General features: G+C 48.1%; 1 protein-coding gene across 1 annotated transcript in view; it reads right to left on the bottom strand.

The window, feature by feature from the left end:
• LOC311238303 (cadherin-7-like) overlaps positions 1–27,663 on the bottom strand; it is a gene marked incomplete at both ends in the record, with an annotated part of 370,362 nt that overhangs the window by 8,001 nt on the left and 334,698 nt on the right. Inside the window, one exon of the mRNA XM_084326328.1 lies at positions 16,445–16,693. Coding sequence (XP_084182454.1) covers positions 16,445–16,693 — 249 coding nt within the window. The remainder of the gene's footprint in view (positions 1–16,444; positions 16,694–27,663) is intronic.

The raw sequence follows: 27,663 nt of genomic DNA, 5'->3' as shown, positions 1-27,663 counted from the left end.
TCTCAATGTGACACCTTTAAGAAGCTGACTGCTGACGAAGTGAGTCAGTGGATCAAAGCGAACCGCCGCTGCTTCCGCTGCGCGCGCAGCCACATGGCAGCTGAGTGCCGCCTGAAGAAAAGATGCAGCAAGTGCGACGGCGCCCACCTGGATGTCCTACACGACAGCAACAAGAGGAGACCCGTACCACAAAGCAGCTCGAGAGTAAATGTCATGTATATAGACCCTGCGAAGAGCGGGAGCTCCCGAGTGCTCTTGAAGGTGGTCCGAGTGCTCCTAAGCTACGAGGACAAGGTCTTGGACACTTACGCCGTCCTCGACGATGGGTCTGAAAAGACTCTCCTCCTCGCTTCCGCCGCAGCCCAGTTGGGCCTGCGGGGTACCGAAGAAACAATGACAATCCGTACTATTCGGCGAGACCTAAAGACCATAAAGGGCGAAAACGTCTCATTCACAATAGCAGCGGTCGAGCAGCCCGAGAAGCGGTACAGCATCACTAATGCCTTCACAAGCCATGACATAGGTCTGTCACGTTATACCTACCCCATCCCACAGCTGATGAAGAAATACGTGCACCTACGCCAACTGCCTATACCGTTCATCGACGGCGCCACCCCGACCCTGCTCATAGGCTCCGACCACGCAGACCTCATCGTCCCAACGGACCAGGTCCACATCGGACCCAGAGGCTGCCCAGCCGCGGTCAAGACCCGCCTGGGTTGGACGCTACAAGGCCCCCTCTCCGGGTCTTCCAACCGACCGACAGCCACCCGCTGCCTCTACACGAGGGTAAGCGACGACGACACCACCCTCTTGCAGCACGTCGAGAGACTATGGACATTAGACTCGATGCCCTTCAAGAACGAACGGAAACTAGTTCGTTCCAAGGAAGACCAGTATGCCATAGCTCTCCTCGAGCAGAAGACAAAGAGGGTCGAGGTCGACGGAGTGATGAGATACGCAACTCCACTCTTGAGGCGAGAGGGGATGCCCACCCTCCACGCATCAAAGGAAGCGACACAACGCTATCTACTGAACACCGAGCGGCGTCTAGCCAAAGACCCCCCTCAAGCCACTGTATACAACGACAATCAAGAGGCAGACCAGACGACTGAATCCTGGTACGTGCCCCACCACAAGGTCCACCACAACGGCAAGAACCGCATTGTATTCAACTGCAGTTACCAGATCGGACTACAGAACCTGAATAAATTGCTCTTACCCGGCCCAACACTCGGCCCCTCCCTCCTCGGCGTACTACTACGTTTCCGCCAAGACAAAGTGGCCATCAGCGGCGACATCAAAGGGATGTTCCTGCAGGTGCGACTGATGGAGGAGGACAAGCCCCAGCTGCGGTTCCTGTGGAGAGAGAGGATCGACGATGAACAACCCTCCATCTATCAATGGGAGGTCCTCCCCTTCGGCACCACATGCAGCCCATGCTGCGCCACGTTCGCACTCCAAAAGCACGTGACCGAAGACCCTGGAGCTGACGAGGAGGTCAGACAAAGCGTAGAGAGGAGTTTCTACGTGGACAACTGCTTACAAAGCGTATCAACGCCAGAAGAAGCCGAAGCCATCCTGCTTAAGCTCCGAGCCTCCCTGATCAAAGGTGGCTTCGACCTTAGGCAGTGGGCCAGCAGTGACCCTCAAGTACTTCGCAGCCTCTCCCCAGAGACAAAGGCAGCAAGCAGCGAGACCTGGATGGCGACCACCCCAGGTGAAGCACAGGAAATGACATTGGGCCTTGTCTGGCGCTTCAAAACAGACTCGCTCCATTATAAACACACACCCCTGACCCAGGAGCAGGGAAGGTCGACCACTCTACCGACCACTCGACGGAGCGTATACAGAACACTCGCAAGCCAATACGACCCGCTGGGGTGTATCCTACCTTACACCACTCGGGCGAAGATGCTTGTGCGAGAACTGTGGGACAAGGAGCAGGGCTGGGACGACCCCATACCCGACCACCTGGCTTCCACCTGTAGAGAGTGGGAGGGAGAACTCAACTCGCTCCAAAATGTGAACATTCGCCGGAGCTACTTCCCACCCACAGTGCGGCTGGAGACGTGTCAGATCGACCTGCACGTCTTCAGTGACGCCTCAGAAGTAGCTTACGGTTCGGTGGCTTACTTGAGAGCCCGAGAGGAGGGAGGAGAAGTACACACAGCCTTCGTCCTGGCTCGCTCAAGAATAGCCCCCCGCAAGCAACAATCTATCCCGCGTCTAGAGCTCTGCGCAGCTCTGGTAGGCGCGCAACTCGCCACGCTGATACAACGTGAACTCACCATAACGGTGCGAAAGACAATCCTGTGGTCAGACTCCATGACTGTGCTCACATAAATCCAGTCCGATTCTTGTCGATACAAAGTCTTCGTCGGAGTCCGAGTCACCGAGATTCAAGACTTGGTAGGATCAGCGTGCTGGAGGTACGTTGACACCAAGCAGAACCCAGCAGATGTCATCACACGGGGGATGTCCCTAACCGACCTCACACGTCCCAACATTTACAGTGACGGTCCTGAGTTCCTCAAGCTCCCGGAGGAGGAGTGGCCTACCCCCACACCACGGGAGGCGAGTCAAGAGGAGGCAGAGATCAAGAAGTCTATGTTCTGCGGGCTGACGCACGTCCCAGCTCCAACGGACCCTAATATAGACGACTGCTTAACCCTTGAGAGTGCTCAGAAAAGGACATTCTTGTGGCACCACCCTGAGGCTCCCCCCACCACAGACATTGACGCATCGAACTACGCAGAGGCAGCACTCCTTCTGCTAAAGAGAGCTCAAATAGACTCATTTCCAGATGAGCTAGACTGCCTGCAAGGGAAAAAGCCAATCCCCTCAGACAGCCGACTGCTCACTTTGGCCCCCGAGCTCGACACCCAGGACCTCATCAGGGTGGGTGGTCGTCTGAGAAGGGCCCCGGACTTGACGGATGATGTCAAGCATCCTATCGTCCTCAACAGCCGACACAAGGTAACCGAGCTGATCATACAGAAGTACGACGAGGATGTGCACCACGCGGGGGCAGAGAGAGTCTTCGCTGAGATCCGACGACGTTACTGGATACTGCAAGGGAGAGAAGCAGTACGTCGCTTCCAACGGACTTGTTTAAACTGTCGCAAGTGGCGAGCACAGCCCAGTATACCTATGATGGCCGACCTGCCTCCCTGCCGCCTCCGACTCGGCGAGAAGGCCTTCCACTCCACAGGCGTGGACTGCTTCGGCCCTTTCTACGTCAAGAAAGGAAGAGGGACAGAGAAGAGGTGGGGCATTGTGTACAAGTGTATGACCACACAAGCTGTTCATATAGAAATCCTCCAGACCATGAGTACGGATTCATTCCTCATGTCCTTCCAGAGATTTCAAGCCCGAAGAGGAAGCCCGTCTGTGTTGTTGTCCGATCAAGGGACAAACTTCAAAGGCGGAGAAAGAGAATTGAGAGAGAGTTTCCAGGCCATGGGTGAAGGACTTAAGACCCGCCTCGCTCCCTCTCAGATCAAATTCCAGTTCAACCCCCCGAACGCCCCTCATTTCGGGGGAGCCTGGGAAAGAGAAGTCCGTTCTATAAAGACTGCTCTGTACACCGTGCTTGGGGCCCAGACCGTGGCGGAAGAAGTCCTCACGACAGTCCTCACGGAGATCGAGGGCGTCTTGAACTCGAAGCCCCTCGGTTACGTCTCAAGTGATGTAGCAGACTTCGACCCAGTCACCCCAAACTATCTCTTGATGGGGCGGCTGGACCCTGCCCTTCCACAGGCGGTGTACAGACCTGAGGAAGTGAACGGCCGAAGAATGTGGAGATACAGTCAGGTATTGGCTGACCAGTTTTGGACCAGTTTTCTCCTCCACTATCTACCGTCTCTCCAAGCCCGTCAGAAGTGGGTAAAGGACAGGGACAACCTGAAGGTGGACACAGTCGTTATGATCATAGACCAGTCACTACCCCGAGCTACGTGGCCGGCCGGCCGCGTAAGCAAAGTGATTACTGGTGCCGATGGGAAGGTCAGAGCGGCAGAAGTCGTAGTCCAAGGGCGGACTTACACCCGACCCGTGGCGAAGCTGATAGAGTTGCCGGAGCTCCCTGACTTCCCTGATGACGACCATGACCCACTGACTTTGTAGATTGCCCTACTCCTCACAGCAAGTATTGAGCCGTTGACTGGACTATTAATCTGTCTCCCTTAACTAATTAGGTGCAGACTAATTAGGAGGCGGCTGTTGTGAAGGGCCAGATTAAAAGCTGAGAATCTACATTTATTGTTTTATATACCTTGTATATTATTTATATATACACGTTATATCCCTTTAAGCCTGCGTTTGAATCCCAGTAATATTCACTTTCCGCATTGGATAACGTTCTCGGCGCCAGGCGGCGAGCCCCCCAAAGTCAGGTTCAAAGGCGAGTCCAGGCATGTTGGAACATGCCTGGAGACGGCGCATTGATTCGAGACGAGAACTGAGGTTCGGCACTAGAAAGCCACTTGAGTATATATATCGCGGCAGGTGCGAACAGTAGCTGTTCATCAAGTTCAGTGTGATTCTAATGTAGTGAGAAGCAGTTCGTCTAACAGAGCGTTGAGAACCATGTGCGAAGTGAATAGTAAAAGTGTCAGATTTAATGCAATAACATCAAGTTCGACTTAGCTTAATGTGAAGTAAAGAGTCGTTAATTATTGTGTATCGTGCCAACAGCAGTTAGTTTGTGTGCAGCATTACCCAGCAGTTTGTTCGTTTAGCTAGTAGAACCTTAGCCAGTGTGCGTGGACTAAATACATTGGTGCCAGTACACGAGGAGGGCCTAGTCGGAGAACAATACTGCATATTGGAACCGACGGCGGCGATTGCAGAACCAGTATTGGTTGGATTATAGTGATTGTGGAACGTACTACCCTTGGAGAAGAGCATTGTTAATACCCACTGTCGTTTGGATTTAACCCCCGTGAGGATCTACTTCGGGCTGGCTTCGTGGACCGAAGCTAGCTGGCTATCGTCATTGCTATCGTGCAATTGGATTACAGTTATTGCTTTGTTGCTGAGCATTTGGATTACAAGGACTGGATTCTGTACGTGAACCCCCTTCTTCTTCAATTGAACAGACTGAGTATCCGAACATTCTTCTTCCCTCCAGAGCTTACATCTCTGGGAGGAAACCCCTTGTCTCCAGCGGTACCAGCGTTTCCCCCTATAATTGCCATCCTACGCCAGGCGGCGTTAGCCTAGTACCCCATCATAGGAATTATTCTATTCCCACTGACTTTTGCTACTGACTGACTTATGCATATTCTTCGCCATACAAGCGCGACCTTAATTCTCATATCTGTACAATTTGCTGCATAATAATAAATACCCTCAATGATATTTCTTTGTCACCGTGCCGTGTTATTATGAGTGTCTGCCATAATTAGTTGTACTGTCTGGCAAGTAATACTAAGTACATAATTAGCAGTGGTTTAATCTATCACAATCTTTAATACAGTCAGGGTTTTGTAACCCCTCAGTTACAAACGTTATATAGTTAGTGTTACACGTTCAATAACAGGTATTCACTCTTGGTCGACGGGGAGCCGGGAGGAGAGGCGCACGCCTCGGCTCCTCAACCGCCCGTCCGCCCTACCACCGTTCCGAGGTAGACGGTGGACGGGTCTGTTGAGGAGCCGAGGCGTGTGCCTGCTGTTGTTTCCAACGCAACCACCTCCCGCCATGAAGCTCGCGCTCCGTGGCCGAAAAAGGCTGGTATTCATTAATGATCCTTCTGCAGGTTCACCTACGGAAACCTTGTTACCGATTACTTCCTCGGCGGGGAGCTAACTACGGCTCCCGGTAGCTACGGTAAGTCTGTTGAGGCTTCTCGCAAGCAGATCAATGGCGGCATTGCCTGAAGTAAAAAACGAATAAACGCTTGCCGATTGGTGGTAACAGCAGAGGCGGGTGCAAGCGGTGTGTGACGTAATTGGCAGAATCGCCTGTCAATCAAAATAGAGCTCTGGTTGAGAAATAGTATCCCGCTGCAGCCCGGCAGACCATACTGGTTGAGCCGAGCGCCTCGCATTCACATCACCTCAACCCTGTGCGCATCCTTTATTTTTTTTTCACCGAACGTTCGAACCTATTAATTAAAGTCTGAATGTCAGCGTAACGAACGAACGTTCGAACGTTCGAACGTTCGGGCTCAGCCTTACAAGAGGGTAGAAATAAATACAAATGTATACATTTAAAACCTCTGGTACAGCAGTTCATGCCCATTGCCTTCAAGGACCTTCAGTTATCAGAGCCTCGTTATTGCATTAATTTACCTTATTGAATTATTGTACATTTCTTGTGAAGGAGCAGCGGATAATCTATCATGACATCCCCCTTAGAGGTGGACAAATATCTGAATCTAAATGTGTTTATTAGCTGGGGTCTCAAGCTGCCCCCTCTGAGACATTGTGTTCTCGACACGATCTCCATTATGACACTGATTTTATGATGAGGCGCTAACTGGAGATCGTCTGGCTGTCTGGATATTCAAAAGGCTTTGAGAAATTGTGAAGATGTGAACGAAAAAAAACGGATAAGGAGTTTAACAAACAAAATGTGTTGCATGAAGTGGAAGCAGAAAGCCAAACAGATGGAGGGGAGAGGAGGGATCTTCAGAACACCAAACTCTTTACTTGATAAAAAGCAGTGTTGGGAAGTAGTTATCTACATCCAGTTAAATTACTGGTTTGATTCTAGGCACAACAAACTGGTATTTGTTCATTTTTAAGGCCCTTATTGGTAAGCTACCTCCTTATATTATTTACAGTACATCATTATTGGAATGGCATGTTAGAACCTGTTCTAGTGAGTGGCTGGTCCTTAAAGGAACACGCCAACTTTTTGGAAAATTCGCTTATTTGCCATCTACCCTAGAGTTAGACAAGCAGATACATACCATGTTCCTCTCTCTGTGCATGCATTAGGCTTAGGGAACAGCCACACCGTTAGGCAACAAAAAAAGTATTAGACAGTTTAGTTTTCTAAGCAGATACAGTATATACTCTGAACTATGGCTGGGAACAGTGATTGCATCACCTAAAAAGCCCTGTTGTTTTTTGAAAAACTGGGCTTTTGAGGTGATGAAATCAAAGAATTTTTTTTAATAGTATTTACGTTTTTGGCGGCGAACGGTTGGCTTTGAAAAACGAGTATACTCGTTTTTGGCATTCAATGAGTTAAGGTCCCCCGAGTTTGCTCGGAACAGGGTACATGTGCATTTTGCTATGATGCCCCTAACTCATGGAATGAACTCCAACAGTCCTTAACGCTTGAGATTCTCCCTTCAGAGTTTAGACCTCGATCTCCAACCATTGTCAATTAACATACATGTTTTAATTGATTTGTTATCCTTGCTTTTGTCTACTCTTGTCTTGTTGTTGTTGTGATTTTATATGCTGTATGATTTTATATGCTTTATTTATGCGTATTTCACTCAACATGACTAAATGAGGGAAACCTCAGTTGCCTTTTGAGTTGAAATAAAGGTTTGACAGTTTGAAACTAACTATATTTTGCTGTAGATGGGGCGGTAGTTTAACATTAGACATTATATCTATTAAACATTACATCTATATCTTTATATATCCCATACCTATACTGCTATTAGTTAACACTGGCCAGTATGGCTTCTACTATAGTGTATAGTATCACTGTACATAATAATACTGTACATATATCAGATTAGAATATTTACTCAGTAGCTTTGTTATATTCAATTTAATCACTTATACTGTATATTGTTAATGCACGTTACTGTTGCCTTGCACTCTGGTTAGATGACAACTTATTTCCGTTGTACTGTACTATTACACTGTACACTGTACATTTGGATCTAATCTAATCTAAAATCTCAGTAGTTTAGGTATTCGGAAGGAGCCCCTCACGAACCACAGGCTCTGTGAGTTGGTTGGTTGGTGCATATATACATGTGTTCACTTTCTCGGTCACTTTCTCAGCCACAGTTGTCTAGGCCAGTGGTTCCCAAAGTCGGGGTCGCGACGCAAAGGTGGGCCGCGAACAGCCACGGGTGGGCCGCGAGATGATTTAAAAAAAATAAAAAATAAAAATATATATATATATTTTTTTTTTTTGTCAGGCCACTGAACTTAGAAGCAGGCCAGGACAGTGTTTCTAGTTGTATTCTAAAATTCTATTCTATTGTATTCTAAAATGTGACTATATGGTTTTATATTAACTTAATAAATAAACAAAAACGAAAAATCTACTTATTTCAACGAACATTTCAAACTAAATAACAGATTATGCACATAAAACGCTGAAAACAACCGAAGCAACAATAGTATTTTAATGAGGCTATTATTATTATCATTATTATTTTGCAACAAGTTAGCCCTCTCATAAATACGTGATTGGTTGTTCCACCCGTATAGGGATTCATTGCTCTATTGTAACAATTCTGCCGCATGGAAATTGACAAGCTTCCACTTTTTGCACAAAATGAGTTCCCTTCTACCACTAACATTATTGTTTAAGCATTTTTGGTTGAAATAAAGGTAGTTATAAGGCCAGTAGGCAGCCTGTTGTTCACTAGGCAGCCTGTTCAGTGCTGTCGCCTAATCCACGTCACGGCCAGCTGATACCAAGCTAGCTAGCTAGCTAGCTAACGTTAACGTTACCTCGCTAAACGTACTAGACGTTAGCAATGTCTACTGTCGTTAACCATTTTAAATCGGGGCATGTAGAGGCGTTCCGGGACCGAGTAAAATGTGCAGGTCCTCTTCTCAGACCTGTGCACTGCATGCATCATGCCGGCTAGCAAGCTTGCAAGCTAGCTACACGTCACGGCCGGCTGATAACACGATAGCTAACTAACGTTAACGTTACAAGCTCAAAAACCTTATAACTACTACTGTCGTGTCCATAAGATCCCTGGCAGAATACTTTGTCTGTGAGGACAAAAGTAAATAAGAGTGATATATATAACGCTGTATAGCATATTGGGAGCATGTCTATGTTCCCCGGGTCCTATGTTCCCCGGTTCTATGTTCCCCGCCCGCGATAAAAAGGGTCCTATGTTCCAAATTCCAAATTCCCCGCTCCCGCTACCCACTCCCGAAAAAGCAACGAGTTGTGTGAGGGCCGACCATGTCAGCTTGCTTAATTTCTCTGTCGTTACGGTAGTGTTCTCAAACGTACACTTCACAACTAAAAAAGGGTCCGATGTTCCCCGCTACACCCGAAAAAGCGACAGAGTTGTGTGAGGGTGTAGATAGATGGTGCAACATGTGTAATTGTGTAATTGTGTGTGTGTGTGTGTGTGTGTTCTGGATGTAACAGTACTGTATATCTACTCCAGTGCCGTCTGACAGATTCGGCCATCAGACGCTGCTCGCGTGTAACAGAGATGTATATCTGTTATATATCATACTGGTCATCGCGTCTCGCTCTTGCCATTATGAGATAACTCTTATCTCCTAGCACCTACTGTGCTCATGAACAAACAATTTGCGCCCATGCAAGTGACCAGGCCACGCCCCAGCGTCCTCCTATAAGACGCCGGACATGGTCACACTCTACCTTCCTCTTTTTTTGTTACCAACATAGACGCTGCAGTGCACTCCATGAACTAGTTGTTATGAAATGCAGAGAGAAATTACACAATTTTGGGTTTTCGCCGGAGATTCGCCAGCCCCTGGAATCTTCTCGGCACATCCTAACAGCGCATCGGGCCTGTCCTGGGGTTTCCTCGTCTCGTGACAGCGGATCGAGGGACGTCGCGCGGCGGCTAGCTTTCGGGCTAGGTCGCGCACAGGTAGGGCCTACGCTGCCAGGCATTAATGCTAGCATTTGTAATACTGCTCGTTGTCCCGTGAGACAACCGAGTTGTGCATTGGCGCAAGGGGCAGAATATCTGGGTAAACATGGTCGTCATGACTCTGAGTTGGATGTTTTCCCGGCTATCCTGGAGCGTGCAGCTAATGCTAATGCTACGATGCTGGGTCACTGTTCCTTTGTTCCCCGCCGTGGGCTGTCACCTCTCTTCCCTCCTCTTAACCGGTTCATTGCTGAAGCTCAATCGGTGGCTAATGTGGGGGGTTTTGCTGAGGCTTATTTACCCCTTTTATGGGTGAATGGGCTGACATTCCTGACAACAGGGCGCAAGGCAGGTGTGCCCTGGCTTGAGGGCCAGGTAGCATCGATCCTTTGCCCTGGCATGGTTGAACGGTGTCCCACCCGGAAGCCGACGCCTGAGGGCGAGTCGGCCCGGCAGGTGGCTGTATGGGCTGATGAAGTTTATACCGCCACAGGACGGAATTTTGCGGCGACCAGTGTCATTGCTCAGTTGACTGTTTTTCTGTCCACATTGGTGTCGGGTAGTGGGGCTTTAGGGCCAGCCGACGTCGAAAACATCGCACATGTTTTTGGGGTTATAGAGCTTTTAACTCAGTCGCAGGCTATAACCGCAGGGAGGATCAGGATGCTGTCAACTCTTATTCACAGGAATCTTTGGTTGGAGCAGTCTTCCTTTGAGGAGGAGAAAAGGTTTCTCCTCCTCAGGGCTCCCCTTTCTTCCGCAGGAGCGCGGGCGGTATTTGACCTAGGCCCCACACCACCTCGCACCACGCAGCCAGAGGTGAGGGCGCGGCCTCGTCAACGACTGTGGCGAGGCCCTCAACCAGCGGCCATGTTTCCCCCGCTTGAGGTACCCTGGGCACAAAGAAAACAGGTGATCGCAAGGCCGACAGCCTTGGCAGCCGAGAGATCGGCTATATTAGATGAGCACGCCCTAAAAAAAACGTTGCCGTCTAGCTATGTCTAGCTCACTCTCCGGTCACTCCCCCCCAACACCAGCGGGAGAAGGGCTCTGATTTGTTTCCTTCGGTTGCAGGCCGTGTGCCTTCAATGAAGCGGAAGCGGCCCCACGTTTCGCTTCTCATGGGGACAGGGGCTGACACCCAGTTGCTGGCTAGGCCTGGGTCTGTCCGTGAGAATGTTGTGCTGTCAAGCGGCTCCCACGCCACACGTTCTGCGTCTGTGTTTGGTGAGCCTGGTGTTGTGTCTGTCAACAACAAAGGCCCTTGGGGTCGCAGCGTGAGTTACCCCAGCCCCGCCCTCGCCAGGCCGGGTATCACGTCAGTGCCTCCCACGGCCGGAAGACCGGCGGTGGTCAGGCAGGCGTGCGTGATTTTGGTGGTAGTAATATCACTGCAGGGCTACGGTGTGTAGGAACCCACCCTATCGGGCAGTGTGGGGACCTCACGCCTTGCATGTCCAGCTGTAGAACAGTTCCTCAGCAATCCATGCCGGGGAGGTGTTCGGTGGGGGAGCTTTTGTCACCCAGTGTGATGTCAGCTTCCCCCGTATCAAACCGGCCCTTTCTGTCAGGGTCCCCCGTTGGGTGCGATTGCCTCGTTGGTAGTGTCAGGGTCCGATATCCCGACTCCACGAGACACCCTGCTCGCGTGGTTGGCGGGTCCAATGGCGGGTGGGACCGGGCCGCCTATCTACGGTTCCTGGCGGACCAGCGCCAAGTGGCGGCAGGTGCGGTTTGGGATTATCATCACATATGGCTACAACAGTGCCATATGTCGAGGTGGATGGAGAGAACGCTGAGGCGGGGGCTTGTGATGCAGTTTGCGCTACCCCACCCTCCGTTTTCAGGTTTGGTGCAGACCTTATTGTCAGGGTCAGCAGCAGTGACAGCTCTGGCCGACGAGATCCAATCTCTGTTAGCGAAGCAAGCCATCATCGTGGTCCCAAAGGAGGACGCGATGTGTGGCGTTTACTCCCTATATTTTCTGGTGCCCAAGAAATCGGGAGGTGTCAGACCTATTCTGGATCTGTCTGCGTTCAATCAGCTGATTGTGACGAGGCGGTTCAGGATGTTGACCGTCAAACACCTGATAAGCTCCATCAGAGTGGGAGACTGGTTCACCTCCATAGACCTGAAGGATGCGTACTTTCACATCCCGATCTTCCCTTCTCACAGGAAATTCCTTCCCTTCCTCTTTCAGGGTGTAGTGTACGAATACCAGAGGCTGCCGTTCGGCTATTCACTGGCCCCTCGCACATTCACCAAGTGCGTAGAGACCGCGCTGGAGCCTCTACGTCGTCAGGGGATACAAGTTTACAAATTTTCTATCTCGACGACATTCTGCTCCTCAGCCGGTCGGAGGAGGTCGCCAGATCTCATACCAGGCTGGTGATGGAATTCCTCACCAGTCTGGGTTTTGCTGTGAACTGGGAGAAGAGTACTCCTCTTCCCAGTCAACAGGTGGAGTACTTGGGCTTGGTTCTAAGCTCACGGCCCATGAGGGAAACCCTCTCGGAGCGGCGGCGAGTGGCTATTCTCGACGCGCTCAGGGGGCTCCGTCCTGGCAGGACGGTTACGGCGCTGTCCGTGATGCGCCTACTCGGCATGATGGCATCTTCTCACTCTGTGGTCCCTCTTGGCCTCCTCTTCATGAGGAGGATACAGAGGTGGTTTTCCAGTATGAAAATAGACCTGGTGAGAGGCAAGTGGAAATGACTGAAGGTTCCCATGTCAATACTGAGGGATCTCGACCACTGGGGGAGGACTGGTACCCTCACCAGCGGGATCTCTATGGGCAGCAGGCTATCACACATCACGGTCTTCACCGACGCCTCCCTCACGGGATGGGGGGGGACGTGTCGGACCAGCACTGTAGGGGGCAGCTGGACGTGCCATGCTACCCGGTCTGCACTGCATATCAATGTGTTGGAATTGAAGGCGGTCCTTCTGGTCCTCAAACGGTTCGGCCACCTGGTGGTGGGCGATCACGTGTTGGTCAGGACGGACAACACGACGACAGCGTCGTATGTCAACAGACAGGGTGGAGTACGCTCCGCCTGTCTGCACCGGGCGGCGGTCGAGCTCTGGCTATGGGCATCTCATAATCTGCGCAGCGTGAGGGCGCTCTACATCCCTGGCAAGCAGAATGTGGGGGCGGATGTGATGTCGCGGGGCGGTCCTCATCCCAACGAGTGGGGACTATGTCCAGACATAGTCAGAAGGGTCTGGGACCGGTTCGGGGAAGCCACGGTGGATCTGTTTGCGAGCAGACAGTCTCACCAGTGCCCCTTGTGGTTCTCGGTCAGTCGGGGGGGACAATCCTCCCTTGGGGATGGATGCCTTCTCGATGTATCCATGGCCGCCCGGGATTCTGTACGCGTTCCCCCCCATACCAGGAAGGATAAGTCATGCACAGACCATATTGCTACTTTAAGAATTATTATCGAGCAGTGTGTTGAGTGGCAAAACTCCCTGTGCATGAATTTTGTAGACTTTGAAAAAGCCTTTGACAGCCTAGATAGGGAAGTGCTTTGGAAACTCCTAGGTCACTATGGCCTACCCTCTAAGATCATCAACCTAATAAAGAACATGTACGAGGATTTCAATGGCCGGGTGATCTGCAAGGGCAAACTGTCAGACACCTTTGCCATCACAACAGGGGTGCGGCAGGGTTGTCTTCTTTCTCCTTTGATTTTCCTCATTGCCATTGACTGGATCATGAGAAGAACAACTGAAAATCAACGGACAGGAATCCAGTGGACCTTGTTTACCCAGCTCGAGGACCTGGATTTCGCAGACAACCTTGCGCTAGTCTCTGAAAACAACACACACATGCAACAGAAGACAGATAGGTTACAGACTAACAGTGGACAGCTTGGACTCAAGATCAACACCGGAAAAACCAAGACCATGAGGTTAAATCTAAAAACACATGATCCAATCACACTGAGGGGAGAAGCCATAGAGGACGTGGAGCACTTCACCTACCTAGGGAGTAACATCAGCAGGGATGGAGGAGCAGACAGGGACATAGAGGCACGCATCAGCAAAGCACAGGTAGCATTCAGGATACTCAGGCCAATCTGGTTGTCCAAGCAACTCTCCAACAACACCAAGCTACAGATCTTCAATACCAATGTGAAGACTGTCCTGCTCTACGGCTCTGATACGTGGAAGACTACTGAGGGCCTCACAAGCAAGATCCAGGTGTTTGTCAACAAATGCCTGCGCTACATCCTTAAGCTGTGGTGGCCCATCAAAACCATAAATGAAGAGCTGTGGAGGATAACCAACCAGGACAGCATAGCTACCACCATCAAAAGGAGAAAGTGGAACTGGATAGGGCATACCCTTAGGAAGGACTCCAACAACATCACTAGACAGGCCTTGGACTACAACCCGCAGGGGAAGAGGAAAGCCGGTAGGCCGAGAAACACCTGGAGACGTTCCACACTCCAAGACCTAAAGAACATCGGAGTGAGCTGGAAAGAAGCAAAGGCCCTGGCCCAGAAGAGAGTGAGATGGAGAGCTCTGGTGGACGCCCTATGCCCCCCAACGGGGTAAAGAGGATTAAGTCAAGTAAGTCAAGTCCCCCCCATACACCTGATAGCTCAGCTGTTGGAGCGGATACGTTGGGAGCGCAGGAATTTGATCCCGATTGCGCCGGACCTGGGCATGGCTGTATGGTTCCCGGTCACCTGAATACTTTAGACAACAAATGTTTGTTTCCGCGTCTCTGATTGGCCAGGTCATTTCTGGTCATGTGACATGTACGCCCAATCGTGGGACCGCAAGTTTTTACACTGGTTAAGCTTAGGCACCCTTTCGAAGTTGGTTAAGGTTAGAGTTTGTCTTAGAGCATGTCGATAGAACGCCAGGTAGTTTGCAGGCTGTTAGACCCGGAAATAGGCGCAGAACTTGCTGTCCCACGATTGGCGGACATGTCACATGACCTGGCCAATCAGAGCGCAAAACTCGAACACGGAAACAAACATTTGTTGTCGAAAGTATTCACGCTTCCCGGTCCTGATCCAGCTCTTGGTAGCCCCGCCGTGGCCTGTTCCTTGGTCACCACGGGCCCTCTCTCAGGCACACGGATCTCTGTGTCTGTTCCCTGTTCTGGGACAGCCACTGAAGGTTTGTCTGCTGAGGGGGTGAGTCTGGAGGGGATGGGTCTTGACCCTTCTGTGGTCAACACCATCCGAAACGTGCATGCTTCCTCCACTATCGCGGTTTACGAGGGTAAGTGGCATGCTTTTCAAGAGTGGTGTAAGGTGGGGGGCTGGGACCCGGTGTCCTGCCCCCTGGACGCTGTCCTTTCCTTCCTTCAGTCTATTTTGGGTAGACTGTCGGCCTCGACGGTGAGGGTATACGCCGGAGCTATATCCTCTTGTCATGTGGGTTTTGAGGGCGTTACGTTGTTCAGCCACCCTCTTGTGAAACGTTTCCTGCTTGGCGCTCGGCGTCTCAAGCCGGTGGAACGTTCTCTGTCTCCGAGTGGGACCTCCAACTGGTCGCGCAATACCACATACTTTGCACAAGCCTCAAATACCGGCATGTAACTCGAGAACCGCTGAACGGATTTTGTCGGATTCTGTCGCTATCGACAGGCAACAAATACGCCTTCAATTCGATATATATATTGTATTACAAAATATGCACACCCGAGCCACTAGGGGTCGCCAAAGTGCCGGTTGCAAAATGTCCGAAATGTCCTTTTGGTTACCAGCCTCCGTCCAATGGCTATGCATCGATTACACTACTGGTAAGTATTTCATGCCACTTTAAGTAAAAGATATTCCAAACTATCCCTTTAATTTATCTTTATTGTGAACTAGCTCATTGTTTGGTGAGCAACATTTTTAGAGTAGTCCCATAATGTAACACATGACATTACAAATGACTCCCTGGGGAAAGTATTTTGTTACATTATTACAGTACATTCGTTTTTGCACTTTCAAACATCCACGATGCATTGAGGCCTGTTGCCTTTCAGGGGGGGGAAAGCACTCTGCTGCCATTCCTTGGATTTGAGTTGAGATAAGAAACAGATTCTAAACATTTATAACAAATTATTCTAGAGGTAATTTTCCCTTTCTAAAAACATACATACTGGAGCTTTAAACATCAGGAATGTGAAAGAAAACGATCAAAACAACAGTTATTTTTTCCGCCAATAAAGATGGAATAACATCCATTATAATACAGTAATTCCTTACATTGAGTAAAAAAGGAATGTGATTACAGTAACAGACTGCTGTAATCTGGTAAAAGGAGATATTCTACTTAAGTGAAATGATTAGAAATGTATTTTGATTCTAAATGTACTGAAGTATAAAAAGGAGAGGTATATAAAATAAGGGATATTGACATAATGTCATCCTGTGTCAGTCCTTTTCCAAGCATTAACCTCTGCCTCTTGGTTGCAAGGTTGCAGAATTAAGCGTTTTCAAGGACTTGATCAAATGTTTTATAAGGTAGACTACAGAGACTGCTGCTTCATAACATAGTGGGGTTAAAATATGACAGGTAGAAATATTAAGAGTAAACTATATAAGTAGACCTATAAAATGAAAATCCTCAACTACCTCCACCACCGCCACAGATGGGGTCATAATGTCATAAGGTCATAATGGCTCCTACCCAGAAGTGTGAGGATGCAGCCCAGGATGGCCAGGAGGGCACCGGTGCTCAGTCCGGTTGCCGTGTATGCTATCGCTCCACAGGACAGAGCCACGCCATCAGAGTCGCAGTCGCACACGCGCACCAATAGGGTGTTTGTGCTGCTGAGGGCGGGGCTTCCGCTGTCCACAATCAACACGGGCAGTCGATACGAGGGCTGCTCTCGTCTCCGGAACCCGCCTCGCTTTGTCAGTATGGACGCCGTGTTGTCTGAAAAGGAATGTTTGCATGTATGTTAGTTAGATGATTAATGGACTTCTCTTCATTACTCCCGCCTTTAACTAACGTTGTGTTCACAGTAGTCGTAGTATGTGTGTCCATGTGTATGATGGTGTGTTTAAGCTGATTCTCAGCCATTCAAACTGCCATTGATGTCGAAAAGGGATGGACAGTACTCTGTCAGACTAGACAGTTGCTAGGCATATGTAACTCACCTTTGTGAAAACCATGCCATTTTACGTGAATGACAAAATCTTACGCCATTTTACGTGAATTGATTGACAGCCCTAGATTCACGTAAAATGGCATACAATTTTGGCATAAAATAGGCGTACAGTAGTTCCCCTGACAGCCCCAATATTTTCCGCTAACAATACTTACAAGCCATTCAAATATGTCCATCAACTGGGAGTATGGGAGATGGGAATGCATAACAAGCATGCACCCGGAAACTGAAACCAAAGCTTGTATATGAGGATTTGAATGGCTTGTAGTAGAGAACACAGTAAACTTAAACAGTGAACATAAACAACTTAAAGCCCTATTCGCACAGGACTAGTATTACCTGGGGACCTCTAGTAAGTCGTAATATTTGTGGAGGACGTATGTAATCTTAATCCTGTGTGAATATGCCATGTAAAAATGGTAATTTGATAATATTAGTCTCGTAATCGCTATATGACTAATTTGGAGTCATAATTCGTTTTTGGTAGTAGCCCCTTCTCCCTAGCCCTCCTGACTTGTGAAGCGATCTTGAGTTTCTTGAAAATATTGTATTATTTATTATTATTATTATTATTATTATTATTATTATTATTATTATTATTATTATTATTATTATTATTATTATGATTATTATGATTATTATGATTATTATTATTATTATTATTATGATTATTATTATTATTATTATTATTATTATTATTATTATTATTATTATTATTATTATTATTATTATTATTATTATGATGATTATTATTATGATTATGATTATGATTATTATTATTATTATTATTATTATTATTATTATTATTATTATTATTATTATTATTATTATTATTATTATTATTAGTATTATTATCATTATTATCATTATTATTATTATTATTATTATTATTATTATTATTATTATTATTATTATTATTATTATTATTATTATTATTATTATTATTATTATTATTATTATTATTATTATTATTATTATTATTATTATTATTATTATTATTTGTATTATTATTATTAGTAGTAGTACAATCAATACAGGAAGGTTTTAAATGCATTTTCAGTGTAAATGAGTCAATCTGCTTCACCACAGCATGGCGATCAATAGGCCTACAGTTCCTTCTTAAAAATATATATTTCCATCCAAAGTTGGTGCACATAGTGTAACTGTTATCCCGTTCATAACTTTCCCCTGCTGGATTGTCACAGATTTGATTTATCATTGTAAATAAGTGAGGTACTCTGCATGATTCCATTTTTGCATCGTGCAGTGCATTTGGCATTATTATGAATTAGTTTGAGGTGCTGTTTGAAACAATAACATCTGATCACAGTCAAATATATGGGCATGTCGAGTTCAATCTCAGGACTCCTTGGTAAAAACGTACCCTGTGCGAATTAACATTTTCTATTACCATGGGTCCCCCACCTAATATTACTCTGGGTATGATGAATAGGGCTTAGTGGTTTTCACAAGGGTGAATTACTAATGCCTAGTGACTTTCAAACTATTTTCAAGTCTCTGAGTATTTCCCACCCATTTTGGTAGTGGGGATAGTGTTTAGTTAGCCCCTTTCGTGACTTTCGGTTTGCAAGCCTGGGGCTTTTGTGACCGGAGTCACTTGCTTTTACGCCCCGATTACCCAGTAAGGAAACGACCAAGCGTCATCAAGGGGCTCGCGGTGTGTCAAGAATACATCAGATCTGAATTTCAAAGATACCCAGCGTACAATATGGGTCTAACACAGCTTCACGATGGGGTCTGGAAGCTCGGAGTTGCTAATAAACAGTTTAAAACATTGTTACTCGACGAGTGGTATTTACAGACCGAACGTCCATCTCTGCCGTTGGTCTCACAGCGCATGCGCACCAGGCAGCTAATGCCACGTTCACGTTACTGGGAAGAAGCGGAAGAACCAGAGGACATCTCGTTGCTACAACTAGGAAGCCTTCACGCTTTGACTCTATATATCTATGGATGAAACGCCCACATCCATACTTCCGCAATTCGTGACGCGAAGTGGGAGATATCGGGTCTATAAAAGAATCTCATATGTCCTAGTAGGAATTACCACTAGGAGGCTGACGTGAATGGTTTTTCCCAGTCGGAAGCTGGTTCTTCCGCTTCTTCCCAGTAACGTGAACGTGGCATTAGCTGCCTGGTGCGCATGCGCTGTGACACCAACGGCGGAGATGGACGTTCGGTCTGTAAATACCACTCGTCGAGTAACAATGTTTTAAACTGTTTATTAGCAACTCCGAGCTTCCAGACCCCATTGTGAAGCTGTGTTAGACCCATATTGTACGCTGGGTATCTTTGAAATTCAGATCTGATGTATTCTTGACACACCGCGAGCCCCTTGATGACGCTTGGTCGTTTCCTTACTGGGTAATCGGGGCGTAAAAGCAAGTGACTCCGGTCACAAAAGCCCCAGGCTTGCAAACCGAAAGTCACGAAAGGGGCTAGTGTTTAGTAAGGTAGGCTGAGATCTACTAAGTAAATAGGTCAAAGTGGCTTATTGTCGGTATCAGCTGAGCAACAAGGCGAGGCACTAGACCAGGGAGATGGATTGCTGAGGTGGAGCGACACACCCACCGTTACTCCAATTACTTGATTACCCAAGCCGTCCTAGTTACACCTGGTGTCCTAGTTACCCCAGCTGTCCTAGTTACCCAAGAATTCCTGGTTACCCAAGCCATCCTAGTTATATTATCATACTGGCCAATCGCGTCTCGCTCTTCGCCATCTTATCTCCTAGCACCTACTGTGCTCATGACAGGGTTAGAAGAAAAAAATTCCAGGGCTTTTTTTTGTATTTCGGGGGCATAGAATTTTTATGATGAAAATAAACATAAAGATTATAAAACATTGTTGACACTTTTTTTTACAGTCTTCGTCCCTATGTTTGATAACGTAATGTTAATGTCTCCATATATAGGGCTCTACGCTAACCTTTTTCCCAAGGAGCACATGTGCTCCTAAATAAAATGTTAATAAATAAAATCTAAATAAAAATGTAGGAGCACACAAAGAAATGTAGGAGCACAGTGAAAATTGTTCAAGTACCACAGAGTTTATTAACAAACTATTTATCACATGCATATTATACTGTGCGTGTGCACACTATGAATTGAAAATGGGGGACCCTGATGTAAACAAGACGAAAGTCTTTCTCTGGTCTGCATCCCCTTAACAATTGTGTGTATTGAGTCGTACTATATTGTACCCATTCTGCAATCTGTTAAATAAAGTTTTCATTAATTCAAGGGCTAAACATCTGTGCAAATAGCACATACCACCAAAATCACAAATTGGCCCATGCCTACTAGACGCAAAGGATATCGGTTGTCAAGCTGCTTTTGTATGTTGTAGTGCTGTTATGATACCAACATTTTGACTTTGATACAGATAGGAAAGGCAATGGAATATATTATTAGATGACAGAATTCTTTATACAATTATTTCATTCATTATAATTGAAACGCTATTGAATAATAGTTAATTAATAGTTAATACAATTATTCTGTTACAGCTACAACTGAGCTATAATTTATACTATAGCTAATGTCTTCCTTTTGAATTAAATAGGTTCAGGAGATAGAGATGTAGAGAGGGAGAGGGAGAGAGAGAGAGCGAGACACACACACACACACACAGATAGTAGAGCCATATGAAATCAATTTTTATTATTTTCCAAATTCCATTACATTTTTTCCCAAATTCCATTTATTCCATTTTAATATTTCAGAATTCTGTATTTTGCCTTTTACGCCCATTTTACCATCAGATATAGTGTCTAATAAGTGGGAATGAATAAATGTCCACAATTTAATAAGATATAACAGTCCATTTAATGTTTTTAAGTGCTGCAACTCAGAAATACAGTTCAATTTTACACAATATTTTTCAAATAATATTGTGACAAAATAAAAATACACATTTCAAGTGATCACAATGTCAGTAGCCTAGCTATATATATTCTATTGTGATGGAATATAGTAATGCATACTTTATGCACCTTTAGTTAATTTCATTTATAAAGGACAGTGTAGGCCTACTGACAATAATTAGCAAATACTGTAGATGGGTGCACCAGATTTAGCAAGAAGCTATAATTTCCATCTATAGTCCTATGTACTGTAACGTTACATAGCTATTTAAATCACAATAGTGTCAGTGATTAGCCTCGCCCTCTAGCTGTATCTATTGTGATCACCAGAGATCATCGTTAGAGAGCTGGTGTGTTTTGGGAAGCACGGTCCTTGTTCCTGACATGGCTTTTGAAGTGATCTTCGCACGCATTTTTGCGGGTCCAGTCCACGGGGTTGACAGAATTTGCAAAACACCTTATCGACTGAAGCATAAAAGTCATTAGGATACTCTGAATTTAGGGCTTAGTGCGGAATTTCTTCCGTCGTTAACGTTAATGACGCACCGAAGCAGCCAGACGCTTGGACATGTCTCCATGTTGTGTGTAACACGCAGCGGTCCCCGCCTCCCTCCCTCCTTGCAACAAACGTTCCACCCAAAAACGGAATTTCAGTCCAGCGGAGCTGTTTGTAATCTTCACTCGTTAATTTCGAACCCTGGCTCATGAACAAACAATTGCACCCATGCACCTGACCAGGCCACGCCCCAGCGTCCTCCTATAAGACGCCGGACATGGTCACACTCTACCTTCCTCTTTTTTTTCAACATGGACGCTGCAGTGCACTCCATGAACTAGTTGTTATGAAATGCAGAGAGAAATTACACAATGTTGGGTTTTCGCCGGAGATTCACCAGCCCCTGGAATCTTCTCGGCACATCCTAACAGTGCATCGGGCCTGTCCTGGGGTTTCCTCGTCTCGTGACAGCGGACCGAGGGACGTCGCGCGGCGGCTAGCTGTCGGGCTAGGTCGCGCACAGGTAGGGCCTGCGCTGCCAGGCATTAATGCTAGCATTTGTGATACTGCTCGTTGTCCCGTGAGACAGCCAAGTTGTGTATTGGCGCGAGGGGCAGGATATTTGGGAAAACATGGTCGTCATGACTCTGTTTTGGGTGTTTTCCCGGCTATCCTAGTGCGCGCGGCTAATGCTACAATGCTGGGTCTCCATTCTTGTTCCCCGCCAAGGGCTGTCTTTTCTAAAAGGTCTTCCCTCCTTTTAACCATTCATGCTGACGGTCAATCGGTGTCTACTGTTGGGAGTTTTGACTTGGCTTTTTTACCATTTCATGGGTGGATGGGCTGAGGCCTAGGGCTGGTGTGCTTTTTGTGAATCTATGAATTGTGTGCAGGACTGGTGTTTCTCTGGTCTGCATCCCCTTAACATTTGTGTGTATGGGCTAGCCCATTCTGCAGTGTGTTAGTGGAGTTTTCGTTCATTTATTAATTTACCCCTTCATGGGTGCACACCACAGTGGAGGTTGCTGCATTCCTACTAGTGAGGCAGTGCTTCACTAGTAGTAGTCTTTTGTTGCAGCCACCACTGGTCCTCCGTGCTTGTGAAGCAGGTGGCATCAGTCCTTTGCCTCTGACATGGTGGAACGGGGTCCCGCCCGGCCGACACCATGAGGCGAGTCGGCCCGGCAGGTGGCTGGTGGGCTGTTAGGCCTATACCGCCACGGTATAGAATTAGCAGCGACTAGCAACATTGTTCGAATTGCTGTTTTTTCTGTCAAAAATGGTGTCGGGTGGTGGGGCCTTAGGGCCAGCCGACGTCGAAAAACATCGTATGAGGTTTTGAGGTTATTAGCTTTGACCTAGCCGCAAGCTATAACCGCAGGGAGGGCTAGGATGCTGTCAACGCTTGTTTACAGACATCTTGGTTGGATCAGTCTCCCCTTGAGGAGGAGAGACGTTTTTTCCCTCCTCAGGGCTCCCCTCTCCGCAGAGGGACTTTGGTCTTTCCGCAGGAGCGCGGGCGGTATTTGACCTAGGCCCCACACCGCCTCATACTGCACAGTCAGAGGTGAGGGCGCGGCCTCGCCAGCGGCTGTGGCGAGGCCCTCAACCAGCGGCCATGTTTCCCCCACCTGAGGTACCCTGGACACAAAGACAACAGGTGATCGCAAGGCCGACAGCCTTGGCGGCCGAGGGATCGGCTACATTAGATGAGCACGCCCTAAAAAAACATCGCCGTCTAGCTGTGTCTAGCTCGCTCTCTGGTCACTCCCCCCCCCCCCCAACACCAGCGGGATAAGGGCTCTGATTTGTTTCCTTTGGCTGCGGGCCGCATGCCTTCAATGACGCACAAGCAGCCCCATGTTTAGTTTCTCATGGGGACAGGGGCTGACACCTAGTTGCTGGCTAGGCCTGGGTCTGTCCGTGAGAATGTTGTGCTGTCAAGTGGCTCCCACGCCACACATTCTGCATCTGTGAGCCTGGTGTTGTGTCTGTCAACAACAAAGATTGTCAGTGGGGGAGCTCGAGGCCCTTGGGGTTGCAGCGCGAGTTCCCCCAGCCCGCCCTCACCAGGCCGGGTATCACGTTAGTGCCTTCCACGGCCGGAAGACCGGCTGTGGTCTGGCAGGCGCGCATGATTTGGGTGGTAGTAATATCACTGCAGGGCTACAGTGTGTAGGAACCCACCCTATCGGGCAGTGTGGGGACCTCACGTCTTGCATGTCCAGCTGTAGAACAGTTCCTCAGCAATCCATGCCGGGGAGGTGTTCAGTGGGGGAGCTTTTGTCACCCAGTGTGATGTCAGCTTCCCCCGTATCAAACCGGCCCTTTCTGTCGGGGTCCCCCCTTGGGTGCGATTGCCTCATTGGTAGTGTCAGGGTGCGGTGTCCCAGCTCCACGAGACGCCCTGCTCGCGTGGTTGGCGAGTCCAGGGTTGGCAACGCACAGCGGGTGGGACCGGGCCGCGTGTATCACTTCCGCAACGGAATTCGGTTTCCGGGTTCCCCTGATTGGCCGCGATGGCTGTCATCATACCTCAATAACCGCTCCTACCAAGTGTCATGGAGAGGGACTCTGTCAGCCACCCGCTCCCTGCGGACGGGTGTCCCCCAGGGCTCGGTTTTAGGACCCCTTCTCTTCTCCCTCTACACTAAATCACTGGGTAACATTATCACGTCTCAGGGCTTCTACTACCATAGTTAGGGATGGGAATTGATAGGATTTTATCAATACGATTCCATTATCGATTCTGCTTATTGATCCGATTCCCTGATCGATTCCTGATCAATTTATAATTTTAATAAATAAATTGGAAATGCAACAGAACTAAGCTGGTTAGAATAACAACATGCAACTTGACATTTCTGATTGTCATTTATTGTTGAGCCCCCATGTCAGAAAAATACAAAAACTGTAAAAAATTAAACATTAACTATAGCCTACACTTAAATAAAATAATGTATTTGAGATTCTCTTAAAATGTATTTATTTTTTTATTCTTAAACAAATTTAATCTATTGAATAACGACCTGTTGAATGTAACTACAGTTCAATATCTTAAACTAATTTAATCTATTGAACCGTAGTTGCATTCAACAGGTTGTTATTCCTCTGACTTCTCTGTCTCACACACACGCACGCACGCATGCACGCACGCACGCACACACACACACACACACACACACACACACACACACACACACACACACACACACACACACACACACACACACACACACACACACACACACACACACACACACACACACACACACACACACACACACACACACACACACACACACACACACACACACACACACACACACACACACACACACACACACACACACACACACACACACACACACACACACACACACACACAGAGCTCCCTCCCCGGGCCCCTGTCCTGTAAGCTATGGGCTTGTGTTGCTACACGGACCTGTTTGTATGTTGCACGGTACCTACTAGTAAACACAGTCAACCCTCTGTCTCTTATTATATGTGAACTAAATAGTACAAGGTTTACACAACAGCCCCCACCCCTTGTTTTATTGTATTTGTACCTGTACTACCTGCTGTCAGCTGTTTATCTCTCTCTGTGAGCTTGATTAGCTAGCGTTAGCTCGTTAGCTCACGTTAGATAACATTAGCTCCGCGGCTAATCTTACCTTACCCTGAACTAAATCAATGACTAGGTTCTAAAGCATTCGAGTAGTTTTCACTGCACATAGAAGTAGCCAAACAGCGGGAGCATTTCGGGAGCATATGACCAAAACCCAGGCAATTTCGAGCCCTTAAGGAATCAAATAGTCTGCCCATGGCTACATGCTAACGCTAACGTTATTGTTTTGAAATGCGCAACGGTCGGGAAAACCTGGCAGCGATAAGGGAATCGAAAGTCACGGGAGGCACGCGATTCCAACAGGAACCGGTTTTCGATTCCCATCCCTAACCATAGTTATGCCGACGATACTCAACTCTTCCTCTCCTTCCCTCCCTCAGATATCCACGTCTCTGAGCGGATTTCGGCCTGTCTGTCCGACATTTCCGCCTGGATGACGACCAACCACCTCAAACTGAACCTAAGCAAAACAGAATTGCTCCACCTGCCGGCCAAATCCTCCCCCCTGACCGACCTTTCCATCACAGTCGAGAATGCAGCTGTGACCGCGTCCCCGACCGCCAAGAACCTTGGTGTTGTCCTCGACGACCAGTTGAACTTCTCTGCTCACATCGCAGTGACAACCAGAACCTGCCGATTCCTCCTGCGCAACGTCAGAAGGATCCACCCCTTCCTGACAAAAGAAGCCACCCAACTCCTTGTCCAATCAACAGTCATCTCCCGCCTCGACTACTGCAACGCACTGCTCGCTGGCCTCCCGGCCACTGCCACTAAGCCTCTTCAACTCATTCAGAACGCAGCGGCCCACCTGATCTCAAACCTACCGAAGTCGGCCCATGTCACCCCACTTCTTAGGGACCTGCACTTGCTCCCCATTGCTGCACAAATCCGCTTCAAGGCCCTCGACCTAGCATACCGTGCGCCAAAGGGAACCGCTCCCGCCTACCTCCGGTCAATGGTCTCTAAGTACACACCCTCAAGACCCCTACGCTCTGCATCTTCTGGCCGCCTCAGACCTACTCCTATCCAAGCTCCGGGAGGGTCATCAAAGAGAAGTCGCCCATTCTCAGTTCTTGCCCCACAATGGTGGAATGAACTACCCACCCCAGTTAGGACAGCCGAAACACGTCCAATCTTTCACCGTCGACTAAAGATGCACTTCTTCAACCATTATCTGAATAAAAAAAAGAAAAAACATATCTAACCCTAACTGACCGTACTGTCATACACTTGTCCTAATAAACTAACCTACACTGTAGCACTCAACACTTTGATGAACATTGTTGCTCAGCTGATAGAGTTGTGCCCTTCCTGATGGCTTGTCATACAGAACTTGTAAGTCGATTTGGATAAAAGCATCAGCTAAATGACTAAATGTAAATGTATATAAGGGCATCCCTCTCGGAGCGGCGACGAGTGGTTGGGTTCTCGGCGCACTTGGGAGGTTCCGTCCTAGGACGGTTACGGCGCTGTCCATGATGCGCTTGCTGCTGGGGTCCCCCTTGGCCTCATCTTCATGAGGATGCAGAGGTGGTTTTTCCAGTATGGAAATGGACCCGGTGTGAGACATATGGAAGTGGCTGAAGGTTCCCATGTCAGTACTGTGGGACCTCGTCTTCTGGGGAAGGTCTGGTGCCCTCACCTGCGGGGTTCCCTTGGGCAGCAGGCTGTCACACACATCACAGTCTTCACCGACACCTCCCTCATGGGATGGGGGGGGGGGGGACGTGTCGGACCAACGCAGTAGGGGGCAGCTGCCATGCTGCCCGGTCTGCGCTACATTCAATGTGTTGGGATTGAAGGCAGTCCTTCCGTCCTCTACCAGCCCAACTGGTCCTGGGCCGGTCGTCGGAGGCCCCGTTTTGAGCCTCTTGAGCAGGCGCCATTGGATCTGCTGTCTTGAAGACCGCGTTCTTTTTGGCCATCACCTCCGCTAAACGCGTGGGTGAGCTGTGTGCTCTCTCGGAGCGGCCTGAGTGCCTGTCTATTCGGGCCAATAGCGGTGCGACTCTGAGGCCTAATCCAGTCTTCGTGCTAAAGAATATCCGGAGCTCTTTTCGCTCCAGGGATATTGTGATTCAGGCGTTTCATCCAGCTCCTCACGCTAGTGGGTTAGAGGCAAGCCTTCATCTGTCGTGTCCTGTCCGTTTGACCTCAGTCGGACTCGGGATCTCAGGGCTGCCGATCAACTTTTTGTTTGTTACAGTGGCCCTTGCGCTGGTAAGGCACTGTCCAAGCAGCCTCCCCTCCCCCTGGTAGTAGGGCTTGCGGGCCCTCAGGGGGTACACTTGTCGGGCCATGCGTCTGCTCTGCCCCATATCTCATTATGGTGAAGAGCGAGACGCGATTGACCAGTATGATAATATAACGAAAGGTTATCCTATAACCTAGTTATATGAATACTGGCTGAGCGTCTGTGTGACATGCAGACAGCAGTGGAAACACATGGGCGGCAAGATGGCCGCTGCATTTAATTACCAGACTAAGGACCCTTGGGCTGTCCAGAGAGATGCCCGACTAGAAATAGTAATACCCCTGGGCTGTCCAAAGAAGTGCCTTGGAAATAATAATACACAGCATAACAAATAGCATACAAATAATGGGGAATTTACAACACCGTCTCTTGACAAACTCCCACCCAGTTTGGCTCCCCCATCTAGGCAAGCAAAAATGCTCTCCTCCCTATGTACAGACATTGGATTCTCAGATGTCTGGAGAACCCCTT

The sequence above is a fragment of the Notolepis coatsorum genome (assembly GCF_963971535.1).
Source record: "Notolepis coatsorum genome assembly, chromosome: 12".
NCBI lineage: Eukaryota > Metazoa > Chordata > Actinopteri > Aulopiformes > Paralepididae > Notolepis > Notolepis coatsorum.
This window is presented reverse-complemented; position numbering and strand designations above follow the sequence as displayed.